This window comes from Arachis ipaensis, chromosome B09, assembly GCF_000816755.2.
Source record: "Arachis ipaensis cultivar K30076 chromosome B09, Araip1.1, whole genome shotgun sequence".
In the NCBI taxonomy this organism is placed as follows: Eukaryota; Viridiplantae; Streptophyta; class Magnoliopsida; order Fabales; family Fabaceae; genus Arachis; species Arachis ipaensis.
The window spans coordinates 110171882-110197772 of NC_029793.2; the positions used below are offsets into that span (position 1 = coordinate 110171882).

The 25891-nt window shown below is 38.9% G+C and overlaps 2 protein-coding genes across 2 annotated transcripts; one reads left to right on the plus strand and one right to left on the minus strand.

Annotated features, from left to right (window-relative positions):
* On the minus strand, positions 9244-10786 carry LOC107615789. Its single transcript, XM_016317821.1, has 3 exons — positions 10347-10786; positions 9891-10216; positions 9244-9632 (listed from the first exon to the last, which is right to left on the minus strand). The coding sequence occupies exons 1-3, from the start codon at positions 10784-10786 to the stop codon at positions 9244-9246; spliced, it is 1155 nt and encodes a 384-aa protein (XP_016173307.1).
* Positions 10918-21930, plus strand: LOC107615790. Its single transcript, XM_016317822.1, has 2 exons — positions 10918-10948; positions 21491-21930. Exons 1-2 carry the CDS (start codon positions 10918-10920, stop codon positions 21928-21930), a joined length of 471 nt encoding a protein of 156 aa, XP_016173308.1.

Here is a 25891-nt window from a genome sequence, read left to right on the forward strand (position 1 = left end):
ATCAACCCTTTAGGCAACAACACCCTCCAAGATATCATGGACAACGACCATTCTACAATGCATACCTAGCTGATAGATATGGTGGACAACCTTGCAACTACCAACAAGCCCCACCCCGTGCCTATAGACCATCCTCTCAACATAATCTCGAACCACCACACTCACAAGCTTCTCTTCACCATTCGCCACCATATGATCCTTTCCTACCCCAGTTCCAATCCACTCACTCCCAAGCACCACCACTTCCCCATATTTCATGTCCAAATCCATCACCCCGAGAATCAGAGGTTCACCTCAAGGAAACAGTAAATAAACTTCAAACAATCATTTGACAACTGGAGCAAGTAGTAATTTAATTAGCTTCTAGACGTTCGAACATTCAAGGACCAACCACAGCCCCATGTGGACAATCTAACGAAGAGCGTAGCATGAAGGAAATACTAGAAACTCCAGTGGACACGACAGAGAATGAATTCGTACTAGAACAAGTAGAAGAAGCTGTCATTATGCAAGAAGAAGAGTTGGTTGAAGATCTAGGAGATGCTGAACCTCCATGGGAATCCAGAGATAAAGAGAACTCCGTCAAGGACGTTACAGTTGATGCTAAGGAGGACAGTGCACAATCCCCAAGGCAAGTCGTTTATGAAGAACTAGACAGAATAACCCAGGACACAAATTCCCTTGATGATGATAGTCACAAGTCAAGTTCTCTTAGTAATGAACTTGCATCCGCAAGTGAATTCTCTGAGATCGAAGAATCTTCCCCAAATGAATACGAAGATGATGCAGAGTTAGATTTCTCTTAACCTCCAATCTATGACTCGAGTGATGAGGAAGACACAGAAGACTTTGAACAGGACACAGATGCATTTGAAGAACCTTGCAAAGAAGTGGAGAAATTCACAGAAGAACACAAGGGAGTAGAACTCACAAAACCATTGGAATCACCTACCCCAAGGCCATTACCACCCAATACAAGCTTCAAGTGAGTACAATCCTTAACTTTTAACTGTATTTTTCCACTTGAATATGGTTTACTTGAAACAGATGGCCAGCTTAGAGCTCTCTGTGGCTTTAAGAGTAAGCGAGAAATGGCTCGTACTCAGAGCTGGTGTATAAGGTTCAATAAGGTTCCAAGCTTCAACTCGAAGTACACGGATTGGCATCAAAATCAATCGGATGAATCTCGGAAAACGTTTGGTTATCCTGGTGAGAATCCAATTTCTAAACCGCACAGATGGAAAAGTATGGATCAAGATGAAGGCGGATCTAACAGCAAAGTTTGGGATCCTGGAATCTATTCTGACATTCGTCACCCCGGGAGCCTGACAATCTGTTTGAAGCTGCTCAGAAGCTTCACATGCCTAGTTTGGGACCCCGGAGGCTATTGGCATTCGAAGCATTGGTGGAGATTTTTGGATGAATTTAAACATAAGCCGCCATAACAAGAAGCCCCTCCAATGTCCAACTTAAGGACTTTAACTAAAAGTGCTAGATGGGAGGCAACCCACCATGGTATGATTGTTCCTTTTTCAATTTTATTTAGTTTTATTTGTTTTAAAGTTTTCTTTTATTTTGTTATACTATTGAACCTGGAATCATGCATAGCGTTCATATTAAGCATTGCATTCTGCATACTGCATAAAAAAAAAAACACGCACGCGACGCGGCAGCGTCGCTGACGCGTCCGCGTCACTAGTGCGTTGGGAAGAAAAGAATTGAACAGAGAGTCATGCGAGAGCGTGGCTGGAGGCGCGCCTTTAGCATAATTTGACCCACGTGACCGCGTCGCCGACGCGACCGCGTGCCCCACGCGGCCGCGTGACCAAGATTTCGACGTAATAATGGTGCACAGCCGAAAGTTGTGCTAGAGTGGTGCTGGACTGGCGCTGGACGCCATTCCATCTCACGTGACCGCGTGTCCCACGCGGCCGCGTCATATCGTTCTGAAAGCTCATTCACGCGATCGCATGCCCCACGCGATCGCGTCACCTAATATTTGACAACTAATGATTTTGAATAGAGAGTTGTGCGAGTGCGAGGCTACCCTCGCGCCAGTAGCATAAAACGGGTCACGCGACCGCGTGACCGACGCGACCGCGTCGATTATCATAAGCGCAATTTGCGCGACCGCGTGCCCCACGTGACCGCGTCGCTTGCGTCGCACAGCTTATCCTAATTTGCCAAATATCTTATCTTTTCTTCTCCAAATCCTTATTTTTCTTATCTTTTCTAATCCTAATTTCTTCTATCATTTCTTCTTTCTTTCTTACTTTATTTCTTTCCCTTCTCATTCTTTTTATCTTTTATTTTATTTTATTTATTTGCATACTTTCATTCATTGCATTTTAATTTTGTGCATATTTTTATTTTCTTTTCTAAATTTATTATTTTACCATTGGTGTTCAAATATTCTTATTCAACTGTTATATCTTTTCTGGTTTATCTTAGTGCTTCTGACTTGTTTTATTCTAATTGGGTAACATTATTTAAATCAATGCTAATCTTTTATGATACTTGCACTTCATTTGCATTGACATGAACTTATATTGATATTTCATTACCCACACTCCTTCCCCTGGTTGCATATTCTGCACCACTGGTATGGCATGGCTTCTATTGTTTTCTCACGTACATGTTGAAGCTTTCATGTAAATGAGACCCTTTTCATTTGGCATTAACCCAACCATACTTCATTTATTTTCTTATCTTTATTATTGGGTTACCTTTCTTCCCTTTTTCTTTTAGGATGGCCACCCGGAAGGGAACCGGAAGACGTTTACATGGGGAGACAGACAAGTCCATCTGCACAATCCTTAGAGAAAAGCAACAGTTGAAACAACCCGTCCACCTACACATCTTAGCATGCACCGAGGACGGTGCAATCTTTAAGTGTGGGGAGGTCGATACCGATCTCCATGGGTTAGCCATTTTCTTCCTTTCAACACCATTGTTTTATTTTCTTTGTTTGTTCATTGTTGCATTTGCATGGTTAATTGCATGTTTTTGTGCATTTAGTTACTACTTGGTTGAAGTAATATTTTCTTTTTCAAGAAATTTTTATAGTATTTCACTAATTTAAATTAAAAAGTTTTATATTAAAACTTGTTTGAAGTTGTATTTGAAACATGGTTTTTGAGCCAAAGAACACACAACTCGTGAGATTTTGAGCTTATTTATATGGTTACATTATTTAACCATAATATTTTATTCTTGTGTGTTTCCTCCTCTATGATTGTAATCTATACTTTGTTCTAGTCTATATGTCCATTATTTAGTATATTTACATGCTTGCATATGATTGAGGCCATTATTTGAATTTTTACTCACTTATCCCAAATAAGCCTACCCTTTCAATCACCTTTGTTTGCCACTTTGAGCCTTTTAACCCCCATTTATTCTATATTTTACCACATCACTAGTCTTAAGTAGAAAAACAATTAAATATCCCAATTGAATCTTTGGTTAGATTAAGATAAGGATTGTGCATCAACTAAGTGTGGGGAAATTGTGGGAACTTGGGTTAATAAGGGAATGTATCATGTTTCTAATTTATTTGAATATTGGGAATTTGGGAACCTACTCATGAAAAACCAAAATAGAAAAATAATGGAGAATCCATGTGCATTGATAAGTTATGTTTGCTTGATAAACCCATATTTTATGATATATTTTGTGCTTAGTTTGAGTGATTTATTCAATCCTTCACCCACTTATTCATATTAATTGCATGGTTTTACTTTCCCTTCCTTATTATGTGATGTATGTGAAAAACATGTTTCCTATGCTTTAAGATTAATTATTTTAATCACCTTTAATTCCATTCGATGCCGTGATTAGTGTGTTGAGTAGTTTCAGATCTTCTAAGGCAGGAATGACTTAAAGGATGGAAAGGAAACATACAAAAATGGAAGGAAAGCACAAAACGGAGTTTCTGAAGAAACTGGCATCCACGCGATCACATGGGCGACGCGGACGCGTGCCAAGCGCGAAGAAGCAGCGACGCGGCCGCATGACTGACGCGATCGCGCGCCTTAAGCAAAACGCATATGACGCGGTCGCGTGACTGACGCGACCGCATGACAAGAAAAGCTCCGAATGACGCGACCGCGTGACCCACGCAGACGCGTGACAGAGGCCACGCACCAGAAATTGCAGAAAATGCTCCCAGCGATTTCTGAAGACCTTTTTGGCCCAAATCCAAGTCCAGAAGGCATAGACCAGAGGTTATGAAGTGAGGGAATGCATCCATTCAGAGAGAGTCTCCATTTTTTAGTTTAGTTTTGATGATTTAGATCTAGTTTAGAGAGAGATTCTCTCTCTCTTTAGGATTAGGATTTAGGACTTCTCTCTTTAGGAATAACTCTCGATCCCAGGTTTCAATGTTCCTTTACTTTAAGCTTTCCTTTATTTACTTTTATAATTTAATTTATAAATTCTCCCATGTTACAGATTACTATTTTGAATTAATATTATTTGAGGTATTTCAGTTTATGATTCCTTTAGTTTATTTATTAGTTACAATTATTCCCAATCTGAAAACATTTTTATTCCAGTAGATCTATTTTTCTCCTTTTGGTCTTGGTTAAGAAATCAGTAACGCAGGAGTTATCAAACTCAACATGATTGATAATTGTTATCTTTGTTAATTTATTTGAGCTTCAATAACCCCTATCTTTTCTTAGGAAATAAATAGGATTCGAAGATCAACTTAATTGATCCCTTGACATTCCTTTATCTTAGTAAAGGTTAACAAACTGGAATTAAGATTCAATTATCATCATCTTTGATAAGGATAGCTAGGATAAGATCTCTTATTTCTCGTACCTTGTAAAAAGCTTATTTACAGTCATTTATTTATTTTAATAGCCATTTAAATTATCTGTTCTTCATTTACTTTATTTGCTACTTAAATTACTCGTTCCACATTCTCAAAACCCCAATTTACAATCTCCACAGCCAATGATAAGAACACACTTCCCTGCAGTTCCTTGAGAAGATGACCTGAGGTTTGAATACTCGGTTATGAATTTCAAAGGGGTTTGTTACTTATGACAACCAAAACTTTTGTATGAAAGGACTTTTGAAGGTTTAGAAACTATACTTGCAACGAGGATTTATCCACAAATTTCTAGACCACGCAAAAGTTCTCTCTTCAGGGCTGCCTCTCAACAGGGCAGGTTGCGCTGTTAACGCCCAGAATGCAATGTGTGCGGGCGCACAGGGGCCTGTGCAGACGCATAGAGAGCGCAACTTAGAGGGGTGCGAACATACACAGTGTGTGATCGCTGCGACAAGGGATGTTGCAAAAAAACGTGTGGACACACAAAGATGTGCGACCGCACAGACAGATTTTTTTTTAACTTGAGGACATAATCATGTGTGCGTGCACACACAGGCCCGTGCGCACGCACAGAGGCTAAAATGGGGGAGGTTGATCAAGCGCATAAGCTGTTCCCTCGCTCTCACCAGAGGGGGTTGCAATTGGTGTGCGGGCGCACACGTCTGTGCAGCCGCACATATGAAGCATGAAAGGGAACGTGTGCGTATGCACGCGGCTGTGCGCACGCACAGATCAGAGAAAACAGGGTAGCTCGCATGCACAAGCTGTGCTGGCGCTGCGACCAGAGGGCATGTCAAGATGTGTGCGGACGCACAGGCTTGTGCGTCCGCACAGATGGTGAAAAACATAGTTTTGTGCGTACGCACAACTTGGTGCGTACTGATAAACCCATATTTTATGATATATTTTATGATTAGTTTGAGTGATTTATTCAATCCTTCACCCACTTATTCATATTAATTGCATGGTTTTACTTTTCCTTCCTTATTATGTGATGTATGTGAAAAACATGTTTCCTATGCTTTAAAATTAATTATTTTAATTACCTTTATTTCCATTCGATGCCGTGATTAGGGTGTTGAGTAATTTCAGATCTTCTAAGGCAAGAATGACTCAAAGGATGGAAAGGAAACATACAAAAATGGAAGGAAAGCACAAAACGGAGTTTTTGGAGAAACTGGCATCCACGCGATCGCATGGACGACGCGGCCGCATGACAAGCGCGAAGAAGCAGCGATGCGGTCGCATGACTGACGCGACCGCGCGCCTTGAGCAAAACACATATGACGCGGTCGCATGACTGACGCGACCGCGTGACAAGGAAAACTCCGAATGACGCAACCGCGTGACCCACGCGGACGCGTGACAGAGGCCACGCACCAGAAATTGCAGAAAATGCTTCCAGCAAATTCTGAAGTCTTTTTTGGCCCAAATCCAAGTCCGGAAGGCATAGACCAGAGGTTATGAAGTGGGGGAATGCATCCATTCAAAGAGAGTCCCCACTTTAGTTAGTTTTCATGATTTAGATCTAGTTTAGAGAGAGGTTCTCTCCTCTCTCTTCTCTCTTTAGGATTAGGAATTTGATTTAGGATTTTATTCGCTTTCAGGATTATCTCTTTATCCGGTTCAATATTCCCTTTTATTTACTTTTGCAATTTAATTTATGAATTCTTCCATGTTACAGATTACTCTTTTGAATTAATGATTATTTGAGGTATTTCAGTTTAATATTGCTTTAATTTATTTATGTTGCTATTGTTCCCAATCTGAAGACATTTTTATTCCAGTAGATCTATTTTTCTCCTTTTGGTCTTGGTTAAGAAATCAGTAACTCAGGAGTTATCAAACTCAAACATGATTGATAATTGTTATCTTTGTTAATTAAATTGAACTTCAATAATCCCAATCTTTTCTTAGGAAATAAATAGGATCCGAAGATCAAGCCAATTAATCCCTTGACCTTCCTTTATCTTAGTAAATGTTAACAAAGTGGAATTAAGATTCAATTCTCATCATCATTGATAAGGATAACTAGGATAGGACCTCCAATTTCTCATACCTTGCCAAAAGTTCATTTACAGTCATTTATTTATCTTACTTGCCATTTAAATTGCTTATTCTTCATTTACTTTATTTGCTAATTAAACTATTCACTCCTCATTCTCAAAACCGCAATTTACAATCTCCATAACCAATAATAAGAACATACTTTCCTGCAGTTCCTTGAGAAGACGACCCGAGGTTTGAATACTTTGGTTATCAATTTATTTAGGGGTTTGTTACTTGTGACAACGAAAACGTTTGTATGAAAGGACTTTTGTTGGTTTAGAAGCTATACTTGCAATGAGGATTTATCCGCAAATTTCTAGACCACGCAAAAGTTCTCTCATCACGTACGCACAGATGCCCTGTTTCAGAAAATTCTTTTCTCTTCTAAACTAAGGTTCCTACCCTTAGCATATCAACATACCAATCCCAAATCATTCAAACAAGCACAATTTCATAGTTCACAAGTAATTTAACTTATTCAACTTAAAATCATCAAACCAAACCTAAGCTAAGCATTATATCACAAGAAAGCAAATAATTCAAAAAGCTATAAACAAGAGATAAAATTGGAATAATGTCACCATGGTGGGGTGTCTCCTACCAAGCACCTTGGTTTAGAGTCCCAAGTTGGACTTGCATGGCTTCATTGGTCACTTAGAAACTTCGCCAAGGAGGAAAATCTCCAACTCCTTGGCATTCTTGGGTTGGGTGTGATAAAGCTTCACCCTATGACCATTAACTTTGAACTTAACTCCATTGGTAGGGTGAATCACTTCCACCACCCCATAAGCCTTGACATCTACCACTCTGAACAGCCCGTCCCATTTAGATCTCAATTTTCTGGGCATCAATCGCAGCCTTGAATTGTACACAAGCACTTCATCACCTATCTTGAAGTTCTTCCTCCTAATATTCTGGTCATGAAATGCCTTACCTTTTTCCTTGTAGAATTGAGCATTCTAATTCCTCCAATTGAAGCTTACGTTCCATTCCCGCCCCTTTTAAGTCCGGATTGCAATTCTTCACTGCTCAATAGGCTCTATGTTGGATTTCAACCGGAAGATGACAAGGCTTCCCAAAAATAATATGGAAGGGGCTCATTCCGATTGGGGTCTTGTAAGCGGTCCTATAGGCCCATAATGCATCTCCCAATCTAGAACTCCAATTTTTCCTCTGGGGGTTAACCACTTTCTCTAAGATTCTTTTGATCTCCCGGTTGGATACTTTCGCTTGCCCATTGGTTTGGGGTGATAGGCTATAGAAACTTTGTGAATGACCCCATATTTTTTCATCAATACCTCAATTTTTCTGTTGCAAAAATGGGTTCCTTGGTCGCTCACGATTGCTCGTGGTGACCCAAATCTACAAATAATGTTATTTTTCAAAAATGAAGCAACGGTATTGGCGTCATCGCAACAGGTAGGAATTGCTTCCACCCATTTAGAGATGTAATCCACTGCTAACAATATGTACACAAACCCATTGGAATTTGGAAATGGCCCCATGAAGTCCATGCCACAAACATAAAAAATCTTGCAGAAAATCATCGGTTGTTGGGGCATCTCATCCTTTTGTGAGGTATTTCCAGATTTCTGGCATTGATGACAGGATTTGCAAAATTGGTTGGCATCCCTAAATAAAGTAGGCCACCAGAATCCATAGTCTAAAACCTTCCTTGCTGTCCGTTGCGGGCCAAAATGACCCCCACTCTCAGATGAGTGGCAAAATTAGAAGATAGACTGGAACTCAGATTCCGGCAAACACTTTCTAATTACTTGATCCGCTGCACGCCACTACAGATGTGGATCATCCTAAATATAGTATTTAGCATCGCTTCTCAATTTATCTTTTTGATGCTTTGAAAATTGTGGGGGAAAAACGCAAGCGACCAAGTAATTAGCTATCGGGGCAAACCAAGGGGTGCTTTAGGATATCGCTTGCAAGGTATCTAAGGAAAATGAATCATTGATAGGAGTGGGATCCAGAGTTAAATGTTCGAGCCGACTCAAATGATCCACCACTAAATTTTGGGATCCACTTCTATCTTTGATCTCCAAGTCAAATTCTTGCAAAAGTAATATCCACCTAATGAGCCTAGGCTTTGACTCCTTCTTCTTTAGCAAATATTTCAAAGCGGCCTGGTCCGAATACACCACCACTTTAGAGCTTAGCAAATAAGGTTGAAATTTATCTAGAGCAAAAATAATGGCTAAAAGCTCTTTTTCGGTGGTGGTGTAATTCGACTGAGCCGAATCCAAAGTTTTTGATGCATATGCTATATTGTAGGAGCGTTACCATCACGCTGTGCTAGCGCGGCACCTACGGCGTGATTCGAGTCATCGCACATGATCTCAAAAAGGTTGATTCCAACTTGGGCCTCGCACAATAGGAGCTGTGGTTAGCGCTTCTTTCAACTTGTCAAAAGCCTTTTTGCAATCTTCACCAAAATAAAATTCCACGTCCTTTTGCAGTAGGTGGGAGAGAGGTAAGGCAACTTTGCTAAAGTCCTCGATGAATCGACGATAAAAGCCTGCATGACCAAGGAAGGAACGGATCTCCCTCATCGAGGAGGGGTAAGGTAAACTCGAAATGACATCGATCTTAGCCTGGTCGACGGAGATTCCGTCTTTAAAAACAATATGACCCAATACTATACCTTGCTTCACCATGAAGTGACACTTTTCAAAATTCAAAACAAGGTTAGTATTGGTGCATCGCTCTAGTACCCTAGCTAAGTTCCCTAAACAAGCATCAAAGGAGCTACCATACACACTGAAATTGTCCATGAAGACTTCCATACAATCTTCCAAAAGATTCGAGAAAACACTTGTCATGCATCTTTGAAATGTTGCCGGTGTGTTGCATAAGCCAAACAAAATTCTCTTATATGGAAATGTTCCAAAGGGGCAAGTAAAAGTAGTTTTCTCCTGATCCTCAGGAGCTATGTGAATTTGAAAGTACCCTGTGTATCCATCTAAAAAACAGTAATGAAATTTACCTGCCAAGCGATCCAACATTTGGTCAATGAACAGGAACAGGTAGTGGTCGTTCCGCGTTGCTTGATTCAACCGGTGGTAATCAGTGCACACTCGCCAAGTATTCTGCACTCGGGTGGCCAAAAGCTCTCCACTCTCCGTCTTCACCATTATTACCCCGGACTTCTTCGGCACTACTTGGACCGGACTTACCCATTCACTGTCCGAAATGGGGTAAATGATTTCCGCTTCCAAGAGACGAGTTACTTCCTTGACTACGTCAAGGATTGTGGGATTTAGCCGTCTTTGCGGTTGCCGGACCGGCTTAGCGCCTTCTTCCAAGAAAATCCTATGGAGGCACACTTGAGAACTTATTCCCACAATGTCACTTAGGCTCCATCTGATCGCTTTCTTATACTTTCGGATAACCTCAAGGAGTTGTTGCTCTTCTTATCGGAGAGATCGGTTGCCACTATCACCGGAAATTTATGTTCCTCATCAAGGACACATGTTTAACATGGGGTGGTAGTGGTTTCAAATCTTCCCTCGCTTCTTGGTGGGGTAACTTATCCTCTTGGTTGTGGGGATTTGGTGGGGCACTTTCATCTTCTTCATCCTCAAGGTCTCCCGCTTGTGAGCTTTCTTCATCACTCAGACCTTTTTGAAACTCATGGTGGCTACCTACCTCAAGTTCCTCCTCTTTCCCATCTTCAACAAAATTCTTGCCCCCATTACTAGATTCCTCCTTCGGAAGAGTGGGTTGAGAGTTTATTTCATTAAGCGGCTCACTTCCTTTCAGAGTTATAGCATCAATACTAGATTTTGGGGTTGATGGATGTGGCAAGGGTGGAGGATCAAGGTTACTAGGGGTGAAGTGAGAGGGTGCTAGACGTGAAAAAGCCTTGGCAAGAGTTGCCATGCAATTCTCTTGCTTCCTTTGAAATTCCCTCTGCTCTTGGATGAGTTTAAAAGCTAGGCTCTCCATAAGGGAGGTGAATGGGGATGGGATGGTGGTGAAGGCTAGGTTGTCCCAAGTGTGGCAGTAGGTAGATGGGTGGAGAGGAAATTGATGGTGGAAAAGGTAAAGGAGCTTGAGGGTATGATGGTTGTATCTCATGTCGAGGGCATGGAGCATGAGCATATGGATGGACAAAATTATAATGAGGACGTGTTGTACTAGGTGTGAGAGGTTGATAGATATTAAGATCGTAGGGCACTTGCAACGGTCCTTGTTGCCAAGAGTTGAGTGCTTGTGACCCTTCTTCGAATTGACCTCCCATACCTTGAAGTGAACCAACATCGAAATTGCTTCTCCCTACAACATGATAACAACTAGACTCCAAGCCAAAAGGGTGATAATTCATGATGAATAGGAAAAATAGAACGCAATGATATCAATAAAAGCAATGGAGAAATGAGTATATATGTTCTAATTACATCTACTCGTCTAGGACTAGACAAACAAAAAGTGTTAGTTGCTATCAATACTAAGATAGATGCGCCTCCTAACGATTAGTGCCAAGTAGCAAACCAAAAATCAAGTATTTACACTATTCACATATTTACAACACCCAAAATTGTACAACTCATTGCACTTAAAGTGAAATCCCCAACAACGGTGCCAAAATTTGACGACGCCCAAAAGCGTAGGTTTGGATTTTCACACTAAAAATAGGATTGACATTGCAAGTATAGCCTAAAACCAACCAGTGATCATCAATCAAATTATTATTCTAAAGATTGTCACAATTCCAACCAAATTAACCGAGTATTTGACTCCCGAGTTGTCTCCCAAGGAGTACCTTAAAACAATGAATGTGCAATTCCGGTTGTAGTGATCAAGGGGTTGTCAATGAAGAAATGAACATATAAAGCAATAAAAGAACATGCAAAATTGTAATGATTGAACTAATGAAGAAATTAAAGAACCGACAAATCCTAAATTGCTTGCTAATTGCCTTAGCAATAAATTAGCGTTAGTGGGAACAAGAACAATTAACAATCCAAGAATTGAAACTAAATGTTGGACATTCTAACTCTAGAAACCCAATTGCTCACTTTACCCAAGCCAAGAGCAAAAAATTTAGCCTAAAACCATGTTTGATATTTTGTCAAATATTTGGTGGGCAAAAACCTTAAACATGGAGAAAATGAGAAAAGGCTTGAAACTAAATGCAACAATTGATCTCAATTAACAAGAATAACACAAGAAAGCATGAAACAAACATCAAACATCAAATTCATCAACAAGAAATTGAAATTGCAAGAGTGAAGCAAAATTGAACTATAACTTGAATTAGAAGAAAGAGTAATGACAATGTAACTATAAAGAGTAATAACAAGAGAATACTTACAATGAAAGCTAGCAAAATCCAAGATCAAAAATGGAAATGGCACTTGAATGTAAAACCCTAATATAAATCCTAATAGAGATGATGAAAAAACTTAGAGAAAAACTAACTAAAAGCTTCCTACCATTACTCCTAAACTATCCTAATGATATGCTATGTTCTCCTCTTCATTTCCCCTCCAATATGAGCCAAAAGACTTCAGAAATGGGCCTCCAAAGCCCCCAAATCGCGAGTCACGTGCCATTTTAATAAAGTCATGCACGGACACCTATGCAGACGCACAGATGCGTGCGTCCGCACACTTTGCGAAGTATCCTTTCCTGTGCGTACGCACAAGAAGCTGTGCGCACACACACTAGGCGATACCTGGTTGGATGCGCGACGCGCTCAAAATGATCCACGCGCTCTGATTGGGCAGCTGTGCGTACGCACAAGCAGCCGTGTGCACGCACACGTCTCTGAACTCATCTCCTTCGATTCTTCATGTTTCCTCCACTTTGCATGTTCTTCTTCCATTTTCTCCAACCCATTCCTACCTTATACACCCGAAATCACTCACAAATAACAAGGCATCGAATGGAAGGCAAACATAATAAAATAGATTAAATTAGGCACAAAAGAGCTTATTTTCATAATCAAGCGCAATTTGGGAGGAAAGTTCAAAAGCATGCTATTCAAGGGAATAAGTGCAAGTTTATATGATGAAAATCCATTTAATTCTAACCAAAAATCATCATCAAATATGGATTCATCAGTCACCCCCCAAAACTGTGACCATAGATCCTTTTAGGTAACCCTTTTTTAAAAAACCGTGACCATAGACCTTTTTAGGTCTTCTCCCAAAAATGTGACCATAGACCCCTTTAGGTCACCCTTTTTTGAAAAACCGTGACTGATGAGTAATTTTATGCTGATGTAGAATTTATCGATAAATCCAATCACGAGTATAGTCTAAACTGACACGCAATTCCACATCAAACAAAGAAATTGTCACCACAATCCAAAAATCAATAACCGAGAGTATAGTCCCGAGTCGTTCTCCCTAGGAGTGCTCCAAGATGCACATCATTGGTTAGAGGTGGTATTGGAGTTTTGGAGTTTTAAGGCAAGAAAGGAACAAGCTAATAGTGAATGACAATCAAGCAATATAAAAGGCTTGGCTAGGAGTGAGAATTAGACTTCCTATCATCATAATCTCCATCAATTATGACCCCAATTAGTTATTGCTTCACTTAGTTAACCTCTATTATGAAGGAAAGTCAAGTGCAAGTAATCAATTTGAGTTTACAAGTCCTAGTCTAACCCTAGGAAAGTCTAGCTTTAGTGACATTCAAACCAATTAGCAATTTCAAATTGATAATCAACAAAAGACATTGATATTTCAAGTGTCTGCAATATCTCAACCCCCAAGCCAATAATGAAAACTCTACTCTATAGCTAAAGTTGGCATTTTCTCAAACACTTGGAGAGCAATGATGAGAGACATTGTAAAATTGCGAATAAACTTGAAATCAAAGGTATCCACTACAAGAGATTAACAACAATCAAACAATTGGCAACAATGAACATAAAATTCCTCAAGCATTAATGAAAATCAAAGTAACAAAATTCCAAATCTAAGATCCACAAGTAACTTGAGTAACAAGAACTAGATTAAGAGAACGAGAATTAGATCTACAACTTGAAGTAATGTAGAATTGAATTGACAAAAGATCTCACCAATGGATCCAAGAGAATTCCAAATTGAGAAGCAAAACCCTAGAGAGAAGCTAGAGTTTCTCTCTTTACAAAATGTAACTTCTAAAAACTAACTAAAAATATCTCAATGTGTGAATCAATGAATATCCCTTCATCCCTTGGTCCTCTTAAGTGTTTTGGCGCCAGAGTTAGTTCAGATTGGGCCCCACAGCCTCTGTGAATTCGCTAGGCATAATTTTACTTAAAAATCACGTGCCAGCACCGATGCGTACGCGTACAGCACGCGTACGTCTCCCTGGTGGTTTTTCGATCCACGCGCATGCGTAGAGCACGCGTGCGCGTCCATGAGGTTCTGGCCCAGCCATGCGAATGCGCTAGCTTCTAGCTTTGGCTTCTTCGCGCCGATCCCAGTAGCGCGCATCCACGCATACACGTAAGGTACGCGCACGCATGGCTGCCTAAGTTCCAAAGCTCCAATTTCTATGCTCCTTCCATTTATGCATGCTTCCTTCCTCTCTTCTAGGCCATCCTTGCCCTATAAACTTTGATATCACTTAACAAACAGATCACGACATCGAATGGTAATAGAAGAGGATTCAAATATGGCATATTTAGTGTAAAAGAAGCATGTTTTCATCCGTGAAGCAAAATCGGGAGGGAAACACCAAACCATGCATTTTTCATGAATAAGTGTGAAAGAACATTGATAAAACCCTCAAAATCCATACAAGATAAACCCTAAAAATCGGGTTTATCAGTGACCATAGACCCTTTTTGGTCATCCCTAAAAATTATGACCATAGACCCCTTTAGGTCACACCAAAAACCGTGACTATAGACCCTTTTACGCCACTATTTTTTAAAAAACCATAACCATAGGTACTCTACGGTAAAAAATCGTGACCAAAACAACCGTGGCCATAGACCCAAAATATTGTAGTAACCGCCTCACACCACTATAGTACTTGCGTAAATCCTGGCAAGAATAACTGTAATTCGGTGAGTGCTAGCAACGATAAATAGGAGAGAAGTTGGGGCCAAGGGGATCAATCAAAGAAAAAGAGCTATCTAACACCTTAAGTTCATTAAGAATATTTTTAGAGGTAAACACTGATTTGAGTGTTGGAATCTTTTTTGTAGGTCTTACGTACAGTTTGGAGTTTCGAGGAGGTCATAGCCTAGCTACCTGGAAGGTGGCACCAGTGTAACATCCTACCACACAAGGCCTTATGCTTAAGTCATAAGACAGAGTTGGTGAGGTATTACGACATATAAAAATAAAATTTTATATATACAATATAGAGAAAAGGATTTACAACTAGGAGCCTTTGAAGGGAAGTTTAAAAACAAAAGTTATATATATATATTAATAATAAAAACAGAGTGTCAAAAGATACAAAATATTCAAGTTCCAGGCTCAACCTGCGAAGCCAAGGTTAGTTAGAGAATATTTATATAAACAAGTCTCAAGATCTAAAATACTCAAAACAACATTAGTTCTCCATCAAGCCTCTATGAGGCACCAAGGTAAAATATATAAGAGGAGAAGTCTAGCATATATGTATACATAATAAAACATAAAAGACTAAACTCCCATCTTCGCTGCAATAGAATTCCAGACGCCTAGCGAGGTGTATCTCGACCTGCATCTGAAAAACAACAATATCATATGAGATGAGAACCGGGGGTTCTCAATATGGTTAAGGTGCCAAGAAAGCCAGAGGCAATTCTAGAACTCTGACATTCAGATTATAAAACTTAAAGACTTAAAATAGTATCCATAAACAAGGGTAGTTTTCTAAGGATTCCTAAACTTAACCAAAACCTTAACCCAACCCTCCACCATCCACTTTCTTCCACAACATCCATCTCTAGTGGAATCACCCAGACAAACAAGTAGACAAAGAAAACACAGATAGTTTACAGGTACAACAAACAAAATACATAGCAGTTAAACAAGAATATCAATTAGGCAAACCTAAGAATGCAAACAAAAATAAATGCACATGATGTATGTCTGTCCTATGGCTGTTGATATCAACTGTCGATTACTTAACCAGTCTGACATGTCTTGGTAGCTAATCGTGGACAAAACACCACAACATGGGACATGTATTACTCGTCCACCCATAACGATGTTTCACCAAAACTGGGGCAGGCATTACTCATCCACCCAAGCAGGTGCCACATCCTTAACCTGGATAGGGATTACTCATCTATGCACAGGCTAGGACTTGAATAGGAATTACTCGTCTATTCTCGGATAGGAATTGCTCGTCTATACCCACAAGCATAGCTCGGATAGAAATTACTTGTCTACCCTAGCAGTCATAACTCGACATCTCAAAATAATCCATAATTAAACTTAGTTATCATCATTAATCATATTCCAATATCTCACACTCATAATCATAGCTTGAATAGGAATTACTCGTCCATCCTAACAATCACAGCTCATCACTATCACTTCAATCACCATCACACTTTCACAAAACTACCATATATAAACTTCACAATTATGCCAACAACCTTCAACATACCATCATATATACATACTCATTATTACCAACTTATCAATCATCATCAAACCATCGTTTAGCATTCTATTTCCATTGTAATCAACAAACACCAGCAAATGCTCAATCCACATCAACAAATATCATCAAAGGTACTAAACAATTAACATACTCATGCATTCATTCCTATCTTATAGTCATCTAGCCTAAGTTTTCACAAGACATTATATATTAAATACGAGAAACTAAAATCATACCTTTGCCGATTACTCATAAACTGAGATGAGAAGATCTGGGTGAGAAAAGTCAGCCTTTGGCCACTGACGACTTGTCAATTGGAATTCCGGATCAAAAGTTATGGGAGATTGAAAATCGAAGTGAATAGTAAGTTTCACTTCTCTTCTCACCACCGTTTCCTTACTCTCTCTCTCTCTCTCTCTCTCTCTCTCTCTCTCTCTCTCTCTCTCTCTCTCTCTCTCTCTCTCACTTGTAGCGTGTTTCCCTTTCTTTTGGGAAAGAAAGGCTGAGCCTTGGATTATATACTTGGGCCTTGGGCCCAATATGGGTCCGGTATGACTGGTTCGGTCCGTTCGACCCAATCTTGGACCAAATTATTTAAATTAGTGTCAAAATTCCTATTTTAATTTTTCTACTCCATTAAACTATAAAATTATATTTTCTAATTTCTTGATTAATAATTATTTTATTAGCTAATTATTTACTAACTTGCGGGTGTTACAATAAACATCCTCTCCCAATAACGACGAGCTATACCTTAAAGCAATAGTTTCGGCCAGAACATTTGGCGCCCATTGTGGGACAAAATTCAAACATAATCCCACACTTTATTGTTTGTTTCCATCTTACCCTTTTGCTTTGCAAGGCTTCAGACCATGACTGACAATTCTATAGCTCCATTACCACTTCTGTCTCATGTCGAGAGTTTGGCCATGAACACTGCTCTACAGGTAGAGGTTCAAAAGATGGCCGACCTTTTGGCAGCTAAGCAAAACAAGGACAAGGAGAACGGGGAGCGCAAGAATGTTAATGATAGAAACTCTAATGAAGAACACCACTCCAAATCAAACATGAAGATGGGAGGAACATATAAACAGAGAACAAACCCTTTTTCTAAAGAAATAATAAATTTTCAAAAGCCAAAAAATTTTACGCTTCCAACAACATTAAAGCCTTATGCCTTACCACCTTGCAACCAAAGAGAAATATGAGTGGGGAGCCCAGCTTCAACCCTCACATCTCAACATAAGTGGGATTAACCACTGTCCTTACGCCGGTCCGTGACTTCGACAAGCGACATTAACCAACCGTCCTTGCCAGGTGCATAGCTGGTGCGCGAAATTACAATTCGCACAACTGAACCAGCAAGTGCATTGGGTCGTCCAAGTAGTACCTGAGTGAGTCAGGGTCGATCCCACAAGGATTGTGATTTGAAACAAGCTATGGTTATCTTGTAGATCTTAGTCAGGCGGAGAGAAAATTTGTTTTTTTGTTTAGAAGCATAAAAGTAAAATAAATAAAACATTACTCAATTGATGTTGAAAGCAATGATAAGAAGATGGTTAAGGCTTGGAGATGCTTTGTTCTTCTGGATTAATTCCGATCTTACTGTCTTCTTTAACTGTGAATGATTCCTTCTATGGCAGGCTATATATGATCAACACCTTTCTTGAGAGGTCGCCAGTGCTCCTCCAGATCTGAGCCCCAGGGTTAGTGCGGATCCAGTCTGATTGAGGGTGAAGCTCCTGCAGTTCATTCTCCTTAGTGATCCTACTTAAAATGCCACAGACAAGGTCGAATCTTCCAGATCAGAAAATGATGTGCCTTTAGTTCTAGCCTCAACCACAAAGACTCTAATCTCGCCATACCTCGACTGAATTGGTGTCCTGAGAAGTCCCAACGAAGTCGTGGATTAGCCGTCTAAGATATATATAATCAAGCTAGTGGTTTATTATTGTCTGATGAAAGACTCACTCTGAACTCATGTAGAATGAGATAACCTTATGCCAGTTCAATGCATTCATAATGATGAAGAACGAAGATACATCTTAGAATAAAGAATCAGACACAAATTGAAATAGAACGGTAGTACTTTTATTAATCTATAAAACTCAGCAGAGTTCCTCCTCTCAACCGAAGAGGTTTAGAAACTCATACTGATAGAAAATACAATATGGAATTCAAAAATATGGCATAAAGTCCTTTTAAAGTGTAAACTTTCTCAAATAAATACAAGACTAATAACTAAAGATTACATAAGAAGGGGAAAATAGTCTTTTAGTGTGAAAATCCATTTCTAGAGCCCACTTAGTGAGTGTTTGGGCTGACCTTGATTGAGATCCACGTGCTAAGAGGCTCCTTGGGCGTTGAACGCCTGCTTGGGGGTCCTTTGTGGGTGTTGGACGCCAGAATAGAGCTGGAGGCTGGCATTGAACGCCAGTTTTGAGCCTTCAATTTTGAAGCAAAGTATGGACTATTATACATTGCTGGAAAGCTATAAACGTTAGCTTTTCACGGCCGTTGAGAACGCTCCATTTGGACTTTTGTAGTTCCAGCAAAGCTCTTTCGAGTGCAAGGAGGTCAGATCTTGACAACATCTGCAGTGTCTCTGAATCAGACTTTTGCTCCAACTCCTCAATTTTAGCCAGAAAATACCTGAAATTGCATAAAAACACACAAACTCAAAGTAGAATCCAAAAGTGTGAATTTTGCACTAAATCCTATAAAAACTTAATAAAACTTAAACAAAACATACTAAAAACTATATGAAAATGATGCCAAAAAGCGTATAAAATATCCGCTCATCACAATGCCAAACTTAAACTGTTACTTGTCCCCAAGCAACTAGAACCAAAGTAGGATAAAAAGATGAGTAAGATACAATAAATCTCAGAGTTTTCAATGAAGCCCAGTTTTAATTAGATGAGCGGGTCTTAGTAGCTTTTTGCTTCTGAATAGTTTTGGCATCTCACTATCCATTGAAACTCAGAAGTGTTGGTCTCTTAGAAACTTAGAATCTAGATGATATCATTGACTCTCCTTGTTTAGTTCTTTTTTATTCTTGAACACAGTTTTTTAGAGTCTTGGTCATGATCCTAAGCACTTTGTTTTCCAATATTACCACTGGATACATAAATGCCACATTACTAGTAAAACATTGAATTCTACTACAAACTTGTGCTAATTGGATGAACCTAATATAGGTATTATTTGAAATTTGTCATCTAGTTGCTCAAGTTTTGATGGACTCTCAAGGCAGGTTTTTAATCATGTAAGCATATTGAAGAAATAGAAAAATTGACTTATTAGACTAATTTTAATGTTTAAATATCTTTAGTTAATTTGTAAAGTGGGTGTAGAATATATAATTGAAAAAAATTTAATTCAATATTTTGTGCATTTAAATGTTACTAAAGATTTATTGTAATATTTTTTTGTTGTTAGTAAAGAATATCTATTGTTAGTAAAGAATATCTTTTATAACATTTATTAGAGTATTACTATAGAATATCTATTGTAATATTTTTTAAAATGTTATTAGAAAGACTTATTGTGACATTTTTTAAGTATTACATAAAATATTTATTGTAACATTTTTTAAGTGTTACAAAAAATATCTATTGTAACATTTTGCTAAGTTTTACAGAAAATATCTATGGGACATTTTTCTAAATGTTATAAAAATTATATATGGTAACATTTTTTTAAATGTTACAAAAAATATCTATTGTAACATTTCTCTAAGTGTTATCATGAATGGTCTATTGTAGCATTTTTCATAATATTACTATAGAATATCTTTTGTAACATTTTTACTAAATGTTATTAAATCTTTAGAAAAATGTTAGTAAAACTCTTTAGTAACATAGAGTATATTTAACATTTGTTAAAATGTTACTAATATACATAGGTAACATTTTAATACGATTTGGTAACATTTTTTAAATGTTAGTAAAAATCAATTATGTAGTAGTGTGTGTTAATTAATCTTTTATATATTTTTTAAATAATAAAATCATTGATAATTGTAACTCAATTTTGTTTTAACCTATCAAACTTATATTTTAATTTGTGGCTAAACTAATCAATTAATTTGTATTAACTATATTTAGTTTTCTCTCAATTGTGAATTACATTACAAGAAAGTCACGGAATACCGTTGGATTTAACGGCGGAATAAATGTGACGGTATAAATTTTACCAGAAAATATTTACCGGCGAATTTTTAGAGTCCGATGTTAATTTCTATCAGAATTAGCGACAGAATATAGATGGTAATATAACACAATCCGTTGAAAGTTACCGTCGGATTAATCTGACGATAATATTGGCGCCATGTTATAACTATCCGCGCCATTTTACCATCAGATTAATCCAACAGAAATGCCGACAGAATATTTTTTAGAGTTTTTTTTATAAAAATGAATGGGTTGTTACCGTTGGTAAATTTCGATGGTAATGACAATGGAAGTATTTTTTATTTTTTTTAAAAATAGTGATTTTCCGTCTATTTATAACGTAACCTGATAACAAGCATAATTGAAACAATGCTTTAAACCTAAAGTGAAATATCAAGCATACAACATAAAAATACGAAATGATGGAAATTGATATATCTAAACCAATATTAACTACATTACATTCTTCTCAAAGTTTGATAAAGAGTTATACATATCATAAAGTTATATTTACATTAACCCTATTCAGATCCATCATCTTCTTCCTCTGGTTTACCATCCTCGTCTTCTGAGAAAGTTTTCTGATCATCAAACTCATCTTCCTCTTCTTCGTCCATGTTGACCTCGTCTTCTTCTTGAAGATTGTCGTCCTGTTGTGGTAGTGCGTCATGTAATCTAGTGACTATAAACTATTTTCCCAAGTAAATCGAGGCCATACCCCTGTCTAGTATTAGTTTTGCTCAGTGTCGGAAGTTCGTTTGGAAAGAAATTATTGCAAGTTTTGGGATCCCCGAGTCCATTATCACAGATAATGGAACCTAATTCACAAATTCTAGATTTTGGGAATTATTGACCGGCTTAGGGATCCGACAAATATCTGCCTCAGTGGAACACCCTCAGGTAAACGGACAAGATGAAGCTGCTAATAAGCTGATATTGAATGGGTTGAGGAAAAGATTGGATGAACATATGGACCCCTGGGCTGACGAGGTATGGTCGGTGCTGTGGTCATACCGAACTATAGTACACTCCACTACCAACGAGACGCCTTTCAGGCTTACCTATGGCGAAGAGGCCGTAATTCCGGTAGAACTCAGGGAGCCAAGCCCAAGAATGTTTTTGGGAACCTCAGCAACTCATGAAAGCTTGGACCAAATTGACGAAGTCAGGGGAATGGCTAATTTAGCAAAGCAAAGGGTGGCCAATAGGTATAATACAAAGGCCCGACCTAGAAGTTTCCAAGCGGGGGATCTAGTTCTACGACAAGCCAATGCCAAGTACCAGGAACATGAGTTAAGCTAACTCCAACTTGGAAAGGACCCTTCAGAGTAAAAGAAGCATTGGGGAAAGGTGCATACAAGTTAGAAACCTTGGATGGCTCCGAAATCCCAAGAAGTTGGAATGGGACCCATTTGAAAAGGCATTATTCTTAGGAAATGTTGGAAGGTTTTCGAAATTTTCCTTTATTTTTGTTAAGTAGAATAAGGGCACTCTTCAAGGTCAATAATCTCATCATCCGTAATAGCCAAGCTAAGGGTAATCGTCTCACCGGTATCAACCAAGATTATTTGAAAGAGTTGGGTCATCAATTTGGTAAGGTTCCTGACCCGCTGTCCTATCATCAGACTCGATGCAATCTCTTGGCTTAATCTTAACCACAACCACCCAACTAGCTAGACTTAGCTTGCATGAAGCCGAATAAAGCAAAAAGTATACCTGTCGTGCATTTTGAGGTAGAATAAAAGGATCATAGTGCCTATATTTCCTAGTTAAATTAAGTTCACTAATATCGTAGTCCTTGTGCTTTCGTGTTCTTTGTCATGAACTAGGATCATACCATTCATATTTAAACATGCACACCTTGTACGTAGTGCGACAGAAATATTCTAATTCAATTATGTTGTGTAACACACCAAACCAATCAAAATGACTACCACCTGAATCCCAACAAACCCAAACTCCGAAGTTATCTGTTTTCTTCCCTATCGACCACTATAAGGCGTGGAATCGATATGCATTAACATTGTACATTGGATAGCTAGTGCCCTTATTCATTGGGCCTTAATTAAGTGCAACTAGTTCCGAATTTGTTGTGTTAGATAGGTGCACGCTGACGTATTTTCTGAACCAACATGGAATGTTGTTCGATGAGGTATTAGGATTTGCCTCTTGAAATAACCTATATGATAGAATAGAATAAAGAAGTTTTGATTAGATTAAGAAGTTACAATGTTACTGATTACAATATTTATGAGGACTTAATAAATTCACATGAAGTAATGTGAAATCTGGTCACAGTTAAGCAACACATGCAGATGTGCGGCATCGATTTCCTTTTGCTCAAACCAGTAATCACTACCCGCACCCATTGTAGTTCCTTCAGGAGCAAAGATTGGGTATGTTGTTCCACCCGATGATGATTCTTCCTTGTCATCGTTCCTTGTAACCCTTGTTCTATGTGACTCAATATGAGGCTGAAAATAGAATGAGCAAAATATGAATGTTTCCTTAGCTAAAAATGCTTCGCAGATGCTGCCCTCAATTCGAGCCCTGTTCTTCATAGTGCACTTGAATAAACCTATCATCCTCTCAAATGGGTACATTCACCGAAATTAGACCAACCCACATAGTAGTGCTTCGAATGGTAGGTGGACTGCTAAGTGTTCTATAACGTCGAAAAAGGATCGAGGGAATATCCTCTCTAACTTACAAAGTATGATTGGAATGTTCTTGTCCATGACTGTGAGATTATTAATGCTAAGTTTGGTAGCACATAACTCCCTAAATAACTCACTTATTTCTGTAAGGGTTTCTAGATATCGGTTGGAAGTTTTCTGAATGCGATCGGATGCAAAGACTCCATGAAAACGTGACAATCATGGCTCTTCAACCTAGCAAGCCTACCTTATGACACGTTTGCACACCTACTCAAGTTAGAGACATAACCATCAGGAAACCTCAATCCTTTAACCCACCTACAAACATTTTGCCTTTGCTCATTTGTTAGAGTGAACACCGCCTTTGGTTTAGCCCACCGCCCTTATCAAGTCTCCTTAAGTCCAGATCTGGTTGCCTACAAATGTCCATCAAGTCTAACCGTGCCTTATCGTTACCCTTTGTTCACTCATCGTCCATTACTGTGTGTATAATATTATCGAACATGTTTTTTCTCAATGTGCATCACATCAAGACAATGTCGAACTAAGTTGTCTCTCCAATAAAATAACTCCCAAAATATACTCTATTTAGTCAAATTATGCTCCTTGCTATATCCCAGAGGTCTCAAACCTGTCCCATTTTTTACGATCATTCGAATTCTACTAACACGATGCCAAATTTTCCTACCATTCAACTTTACAGGTGCCTCTTCATGTTCAGTTGTATTCTTTTTGAACGAGTCCCTGTTGCACCGAAAAGGATGATTAAAGTCGAGGAATCTTCAATGGCAATCAAACCATGAATTTTAATTGCCATTTGACAACCAAAATGCTTTCATATCCTCCATAAAAATGTAGCATGCCATTTGGTGCGCGTGTATGCAAAACCCACACTATTTTGTACAACAGCAGTAGTACCAGCAAGTGCACTAGGTCGTCCAAGTAATACCTGAGCGAGACAAGGTCGATCCCACGAGGATTGTGGCTTGAAGCAAGTTATGGTTGTCTTGCATGTCTTAGTCAGACAGAATCAGAAGGAGTTGTATAAATTAGCTATTAAGAAGTTAGTTATTAGGAATAAGTGATAGGGTTAGATTGAGAGTTGGAGTTGCTTTGTCTTTCTGAAGTAACTCTGGTACTACCGTCTTCTTTGCTTGTGAATGATCTTCTTCTATGACAGGCTTTAAGTGATCAAAGCCAGGCCAATGGTTCTTGATCTCCTCTACTATAGGTTGAATGCCATTGCCCGTGGTCATTCAATCTGACAGAGGGTAAAGCTCTTAACAAATCGTTCTCTTGGCGATCCTACTCAAAGCGCCACAAACAAGGTCGAATCTTCCGGATCAGAGAACGCTGCTTCTATGGATTCTAGCCTATACCACAGAGACCCTAATCTCCCCGGAGATCGACTGAACTGGTGTCTCGAGAAGTCCCCAATGAAATCGTGGATTAACCATCTGAGAGATGTATAAACATAGTTGTTGGTTCGTGCTTTCCAGCCAAGTATTCACACAAACCCAAGTAGACGCGGGTGTTTGTCAAGCACATTCGTCTTAATATGATGAACAGAGCCAATTTGTCAGATCGTCCTGTTCATCACGATGAAAATCGGAATATACATCTTAGAGATAGATCAGACACGGATCGAAGAAGAAGAAATTGTGCTTTTATTAATTCATAGGACTCAGCAGGGCTCCTCCCTCAACCTAGGAGGTTTAGAAACTCATACTAAAAATAAAAACAAAGATAAAAATGTGAATATGCTCTCCTAAATCGGAGAGTCTAAAAAAGGATTTCCTCCTTAATCGGAGAATTTATGAATTACATAGATAAAATCCCTTAAATACTAAACAAATGACTAGTAAGGGTAAAGTAGTTTATTTAGTTCTAAAATTCACTTCTGAGGCCCACTTGGTGAGTGTTTGGGCTGACCTTTAATGAAATCCACGTGCCATGAGGTTCCTGGGGTGGGGAATGCCAGCTAGGAGTTCCTCTCTGGGCCTTTGGACATTGGGCTCTGCTCTCTATGCGCTGGAAGTCTGGAAGGGGGCAGGTGGCTGACGTTGGACGCCAATTTTGGGCCTTCTAATCCGAAGCAAAGTATAGACTATTATATATTGCTGGAAAGCTCTTGAAGTCAGCTTTCTATATCCATTAAGAGCGCTCCATTTGGACTTCTATAGCTCCATGAAATCTCTTCCAAATGCAGGCAGGTCAGATCTGGATAGCATCTGCAATGCTTTCTCTATTTTTGAATCAGACTTCTGCTCCAGCTCCTGATAAACCCCAATTTTGTGGTTTATATTGTGTAGAATTTGGGAGGTTTTGCCAATATTTTCCACACTTATTTACAAGAATTGCATGGTTTTATGTTTTCTTCCTAATATTGCTTCATGATGTAAAACATACTTTTTTTGCCTTAAAATTGCCATATTTTGATCCTCTTTTATTACCATTCGATGCTGTGATATATTTGCTAAGTGGTTTCAGAGTCTATAGGGCAAGAATGACGAAAAGAGGGAAAGAAAGCATGCACAAGCGCGAATAGTGGCGCATCCGCGTGGATTGGCGAAATCTCCATCCACGCGTACGCATGCATGACGCGT